The following is a 7293-nucleotide window of genomic DNA, read 5'->3' on the forward strand; positions in this document are numbered from 1 at the left end:
AGCCTTCAAATCACCCAGCCAATCTTAAGTCCTTATCCAAACACTGCGCCAAAACCAAAGTACTTATAATCTCCCCATGCACTCTCCTCACAGTACTCTAATCATCCAGTCACTAACCATGTAGTCATGCAATGATCCAGGCACTAAAACATGCTCTGCTACAATCCCTGTGTACTACCCATGCAGTCCTCTAAGCACCTATACACTTCTCATTCTCTCCTTCAAATCCCCTGGTAGTTCCCATGCAGTCCAGCAATCACCCTGTCTCTCCCTGTGCACTCCTCCAGTCACTCAGCCACTACTATGTACTAATCCAAACACTCTGCCAATACCAAGCAGGTGTTAATACACCAAGAAGTATCTTTGCAGTACTTTAATCATGCAGTCACTACCCGTGTACTCATGCAATGGCCCAGGCAGTAACACATGCTGTGCTGGAATCCCCCGAGCACTACCTATACAGTTCATTAATATTCCTATGCACTCCTGCAATCACACAGGTAGAGCCATGTATTTATTCAATCACTCTGCCAAAACCCAAGTACTTACAAATTCACGATGCACTCTCCTTGCACCACTGTAATCATGCAGTCACTATCCATGTAGTCATGCAATGGCTCAGGCACTAACTCACGCAGTGCTCTAATCCCAAGAAGCACTACCCATGTAGTCTTCTAAACACCTAAACACTTCTCATTCACTCCTATAATTATCCTGGTAGTACTTGTGTACTGTAGCAAACGCATTGTGATTTCAAAACAAAGTATTTAATTGGTTTTTATGTAGAACATATTTATTTTGTAATAGAATAGCATATTTCTACATTGTTATATAATAATATGAATTAAAAAAAAATCTTTACACATATTCTTTATCATCATTAAAAAAGACTTACCATAACCAAAAAACAATAAGGCGGAAACAAGAAAAAAAGAATATTATTTAAAGAACCAACCACAGCAATAATTAGATCAAATGCAACATGTGGGAAAAAAGAAAAGTATTGCGGTAAGAGAACAAAATAATTTATTAAAAGACTTTCAAGGACTAGAAACAGTTTGCACAATGTAAAAAAATAGAAAGAATACTTCAAGAACAAAGAAGAATGAAATGAAAAAAGGAGAAATGAATGGCAAATCATGTTCTGAAAAAACAATCTATGGTAAAAGAAGAAAGAATCAATTTGATGAAATAAGGAAAAAAATGTTTCTCAATAGAGTAGTACTAAATGTATTCAACGATGGCAAGAAATATAAAAAAAATCAGCATTTTATAAAAAGAAGAAACAGATTGAATCTATTGTTGAAAATGCTTTTGAATTGAAAAGGAAATTGTTCATTTTAGTTTTGAACAGAAATTTGATCATTAGATAAGCCAATACATTTTATGAAAGACAAAAGTAAAAAGAAGATACTAATTAACAGAACTAACTTTTCTGATATTTTCTTGGGTAAATGGAAGCACAGGTTAAGTTCAGGACCTTTTTTTAATGAAGAGAGCTATTTTCAAACCAATACATTAGTACACGCAGTTAATACCAGTGGTCGTGCTTATGAATTCAAGAACGGTTGTAGAATTGAGAAAGAAAAGTTGGTTCCTAGAAATGTTGAAGAAGTGATAGCTGATGAAGCATTAGGGAGATGTACTAAAGCCCCAGTCTATACTTGGGACTGTAGTAGTATTTGCAGAATACAACAGGAGTCTATTGATATTTTATAAAATTACTTACAAGCATACAGCATGGTCCTGAACAAGAGTGTAGAGAAAGTGAGACATTGATGGAAGTAGGTGTTCAAGAAGACGTGGAAGATAGTAGTACTGAGAAGTTTGTAGAAGAAATTACGAAGTTTATGGTAATTTGCTGTGAAAGACCAAATTATGTTTGTATTTGTTGTCGACAAACTTACTATAAAAATCAAACTAAAAATGTTGATCTATATTTGAAAAGTGAAAAAAAAACATGATAAGTGAAAGGAATTTGCAACTTATTTGCAGGTAGAAGATTGCTTTGATTTGGGTAGTGATCAACGTAATTGTAAATATTGTTATACCAAATTAGAGGATAACCAAATGCCAGCTAGAGCTGTACATCATGACCTAGAGTTGGTAGATATTCCTCCAGAGCTAGTAGATTTAAACACTTATGAATCCATTCTAATTCAATCTGTGCACCCGTTTCAGGCTATTGTTCGTATGGAGCCTAAAACAGGTGCATTGCCTCCCATAGATTTACAAGGAGGATTAGAAGGAAGAGTTGTGCATTTACCTTTAGATTTAAAGAAACATTTTAAAATTATTGGTGTACAGAAAGAGGAAACTGAACCAGTAGTTATTCTAGTTAATTGTGTTCCTACGAAGAATCAGAAAATATGGCAAGAATTGGTAGATGTGAGCAAAGTGCAAAAGGCTACGTTATATCTGATAAAAAATAATGATTACTACAAAAATGTGCAAGAAGAAGAAATAGTTTTGAGAGAAGATAACGAAATTTCAAGTAGCCAAATTGAAGAAGTGGACCTGTCCAAATGTGAAGAAATGTATGAACATAACAGTGTGCATCTTTTATATTCCAATGAAGTGGTGGGAAATACTATTGATTTTTTCCAAATGAAGAAAGCGAATGGGACTCCAATGAGTGTTTGAGAAAAAGTTTGGAAGCTCGTGGTTTTCCACAACTGTTCCCCACTGGAAAAGGTGGATGATATGACGAACGACCAGTATAGATTCCTGCATCATAATATCAGACAACAAGATTGTACTCACAAGATCCAAGATTTCGGCAATGTATCCCATATATATTTCATCATTAGTTTGAAAGTGACTTGTCTGGACTTTCATATGCAGTTAACCACATATTAAAAACAGGAGTTCATCTTTAAAATGTTTCTGCAAAGGAACTCATGGACAAACTACATCAGAGAGATGATCATTTAGAAACGCAATTGATTAATATGATGGCGTGTCAACATGGTACTAATGATTATTGGTATCGTCGTCATAGAGAACTTAAATGTATGTTAAGGAACCTAGGAACTCCTACGTGGTTTGTTTAGCTAAGCTGTGCTGAATGCGCATGGGACGATTTACTTGAATTACTTCGAGAAGCAAATTCGAAGATTAAAAACATTGAATTCAAGACACCTGGAGATCTATGTTCCTTGGATCCTGTAAATGTGTCAAGATATTTTAATCATAGTTTTCAAGCAATGATGTATTTTATCTACAATAAAAATAAACCTCCTCTTGGAGAAGTTATTGATTTCTTTTGGAGAAAGGAGTATCAAGCTAGAGGTGCTCCTCATATACATATGCTTTTATGGATCAAGGATGCACCCAAATTTAGAACTGATTCGAATGAGACTGTTTTATCTTTTATTGAAGACTATGTTACATGTGCTATACCAAAAACAAGAGAGGAAAATAGCTTAAGACAACAAGGAAAAGTTTTATACCAAATGTTATTTTGGATTTCCACGTCCAGTAATATCCAAAGGAAGAGTCAACAGTTTGATGTCTACAGTGAGACATACTATCACTAGAAAATCTCCAAAAAACAGTTACAATTTAAAAAGAAGTGAACAATCAAAGTATATTAATGGCTATAATCCAGTTATAGCTCCCCCTCCCCAGCATTGCGCATGCGCGGTCAATCTGATTCCGGGGTCTACGAGGTTGCTATTGAGAGGGTCGTTATCCGTTGTGTCGGAATCCACTGTGGCGGAAGAAGGTTCTCTGGGTGTCAGTGTGCAGCCCCTACCGAAGCATGGCTGGCAGAGGCTAGCCATAGGCAGCGCTGGTCCCTAAGGCCACGAGTTGTGACCATATTCTGGGAGGAGGATCAAGTGCAGATGGTGGTGGCCATGTCACTGAGAGAAAAAATAATGATTTGTCAGCCTAAAATATGAGGAAGCTATCTTTTTCAACTGTGTAGAAGCAACAACCAAAGCTGTTTAAATGAGAATGTCCCTGGCGCAGAGGGTGCTGCTCAGCTGGCTTTTCACCTTGCTATTGCTGATTATGCTAGTGCTGAAACTAGACGAGAAAGCACCATGGAACTGGTTTCTCATCTTTATCCCAGTCTGGATATTTGACACCATTCTTCTCATAATGCTCATTGTGAAGATGGCTGGGCGTTGTAAATCTGTTTATGATCCTCGAAATGGCTCACAGAACATGAAGAAAAAGGCCTGGTGCCTTGTGGCTATGCTTCTCAAATTAGCCTTTTGTCTTGCACTATGTGCCAAACTGGAGCAGTTTGAAAACATAAAACTGTGTTTTGTCTTTATTCCATTGTGGGCCTTACTTGTTTGAGGGTTGGTCGAGCTTGGCTACAACATCTTTTATGTTCGAAGGGAGTAAGTTGTGTGTTGGCACAACTACGAGAAACATATCAATATTCTACAGCATGCCCCAACCTACAAATGACAAAATCCTAAAAAACTAAGAACTCCTGGACTTGCTGCTTTGATGGTAACATGCAAAGGAAAGCTGCGTTGGAATTTGCTCTTCAGAACCACGTATCTTTCCCCTGTACAGTTTGTAAATAAAAGTACTATTGACATTAGTGGGGGAACACCAGGAGCAGACACACTTGCCTGGGACGCCAACGGGCGGTGCCGTGAAGTGAACGGCGGTACTGTGAGTGGCAGGCGGGGACGCCGGGAGACTCCACGAACTACAGCCCCCAGCAGCCTCAGGGGCGGCGCGCCCGTGACGCGCCTGGAGCGCCCGGAGGCGCTAGAAAAACGCTGACCTCCCGTGAGCCCAGGGGGGAACACCAGGAGCAGACACACTTGCCTGGGACGCCAACGGGCGGTGCCGTGAAGTGAACGGCGGTACTGTGAGTGGCAGGCAGGGACGCCGGGAGACTCCACGAACTACAGCCCCCAGCAGCCTCAGGGGCGGCACGCTCGTGACGCGCCTGGAGCGCCCGGAGGCGCTAGAAAAACGCTGACCTCCCTCTCGCCCCACGAGTCGCGCGCGGGAGCGACCAGGAGAAGCCCGGGACAAGGGCGGGACAGTCTTTGGCAGTCGTCGGCAGGAGGAGGCAGGGCAGGGCCACAGACCCTTCACCTCGCAATGGGGAAACGCAAGCATACAGTGAACGGCGGAGAAGGTAAGAAGGCCAAGGTTCCTAGAAAATCAGAGACCATTATATCTTACCAGACATCTGCTGTGGGGGCTCTTAATGACGAAATTGCAAATGCCGAAAAAGAACTGGGACTCGGCCAGCCCGTTCCAGAGCCCGGGGACCTAATCGATCTAGCTGTCCCCGAGTTAGCATCTCATATACCATTGGAACCCAATGTTGTTGTTGGGGCACCTACCATTCTTCCCGCACCCAGGATTAACACCTCACCTCCTCAACCAAGTAGGGAAATTGTAAATTCTGAACTGGTTAATAACACACCATCTAAAGCCAAACACAAACGAGGCAAGACAATCCATAAGGGTGACTTAGGCAGTGCGGACAAACTGATTCCCGAGGATGTCCACGCCAACTTGGCTAAATTGATCGAGGGCTTATTTGAATCATGATTGGAACCACTGTTGGTAAACATAGCGAAAGACATCGTGGACACCCTAAAATTATGTGTGAATAACATTATGAGTAAATGCAACAAGATTGATAAATATTTACATGAGCACAAAGCATACAGCGAGTCGCACCCTAAAAATAATAATTCAACACCTGAGCAACAAGGGAGTGCCCTCATGACAACAAACGAGCCAGTTAGCTCGCAGATGCATTTGCATAGCACTAGCTGTACCCCCATGGTCATAGCACATGATGACAGGATTACATCTTTGCGGGGGGCACAAAAAGTTGATGGTGCGGGGGCTGGGGCACCAAGTGTGGCAGCGACACCAATAGCCCAGGGGCACCAACCGAATGAACCTCGTAAAAGACCGACCCGGGCAGTGGATCTTCCACCAGATGCTGCCCGTTTAGTCGTTATCTTGACCGGGATCCCGTGCCTTAAACCACACCAGAGTGAATCTGAGTCCGAGCTGCTAAATAGAACTAGAAATTGGTGTTCACAGTTCAGTAGTGGGAGTGTGGATGTGGGCAAACACATTATAGCTGCTCGAAGGGTGGACTGGGTGGGAAGGAAGGCCAAATGTATCCCCGGAGACTGTGTAATTGTTAACTTCAACAGAACTAATTTAGCTGACACTCTTCTGTGGGATGGTTCTGATCTAGTCGGTGCTGGCATTAGACCATTCCCACTAGGGTTTTTTTATCCCCCCCACACACCCTCAGCCAAGATCTTCTCACCCGCCCATCCCACACCTGATAGGAAAAGCAGGATGGAGAGGGGCTCCGTCACACATATCCTACCAAACCCACCAGGCTCTACTGCGGGTGAGTCCAAATCCCGCAGTAGCTCCACACATCCAGGAGCATTACAATGGTAGTTTAGGGACAGGTGTCTTACTCAGTAATAGGTTCTCCCTCCTTTCTACTGACTCTCCCCTAGATTCCAACGATTGACAACCATCCTCCTTGCCCTCTAATACGAAGGTCACCCCTGCACATAGGTATCGCCACATACCAGTGGTAAGCTGGAACATCGCAGGGTTAGGGAAGAAAGCTACAGATGTTAGATGGTTAAACTTTGTGTCCCAATATGAGATTCTGGGTTTCCAGGAAACATGGGACGCCAGTGATAACATTTTCATGGACGGGTTTCGGAGTTTTTCAGTCAAGGCAACCCCCGGGGAGGGTGGCAGGCACAAAGGAAGGCTGTACATACTTTTTTCTTTAAAATTGGCGGGTGTCACTAATAAGATCGATTGTACCTCTGATAACATCCTATGCATTGAGTGGGCCAGGCCAAATTCTCCGCTAACTCTGATAGTTAATCACTATAATGCCCCTACAAGGGATAGAAACTGTTCACACCTGAAGTCCCTATTTCTGTTTTTATCATCATAGAAGTCAAAGCAACAGGCTTCATTCGATATCCTGTTAATTGGAGATTTTAACGTTCACCCATGTGGCTGGGGTTGTTTGGAAAAAGAGGTACTGGGTCCCCCGGGAGCTGTCAGTACTCACTTTGAGCACACCGCACAGGGGGCGGACTTGGAAGATCTACTCGCAAATCTAAATTTATATGAGGCTGAAGGATCTTGGGGAGATGTGAGGGCACCGACTTTTGTAGGCAGGGATGCCAGTACGATTATCGATTATATTTTTATTACTCCCGGGCTAATCGACATGGTGGTATCCTATGAAGTGTGTACTTCCCCCTTCAGTGACCATAATCCTGTAGTCTTGACCCTGGACAT

General features: G+C 42.3%; 1 protein-coding gene across 1 annotated transcript; it reads left to right on the forward strand.

Annotated features, from left to right (window-relative positions):
* The first annotated feature begins 3823 nt into the window (after positions 1 to 3823).
* Positions 3824 to 4311, forward strand: LOC144819796 (transmembrane protein 60). Its single transcript, XM_078677541.1, has one exon. It carries the CDS (start codon positions 3955 to 3957, stop codon positions 4309 to 4311), a length of 357 nt encoding a protein of 118 aa, XP_078533667.1. The 5' UTR covers positions 3824 to 3954.
* Positions 4312 to 7293: the final 2982 nt, after the last annotated feature.

The sequence above is a fragment of the Lissotriton helveticus genome, chromosome 2_1 (assembly GCF_964261635.1).
Source record: "Lissotriton helveticus chromosome 2_1, aLisHel1.1, whole genome shotgun sequence".
Lineage (NCBI taxonomy): Eukaryota > Metazoa > Chordata > Amphibia > Caudata > Salamandridae > Lissotriton > Lissotriton helveticus.

Coding starts and splice junctions, on each gene's coding strand:
- LOC144819796 (XM_078677541.1), top strand. CDS start 3,955: ATGAGAATGTCCCTGGCGCAGAGGGTGCTGCTCAGCTGGCTTTTCACC.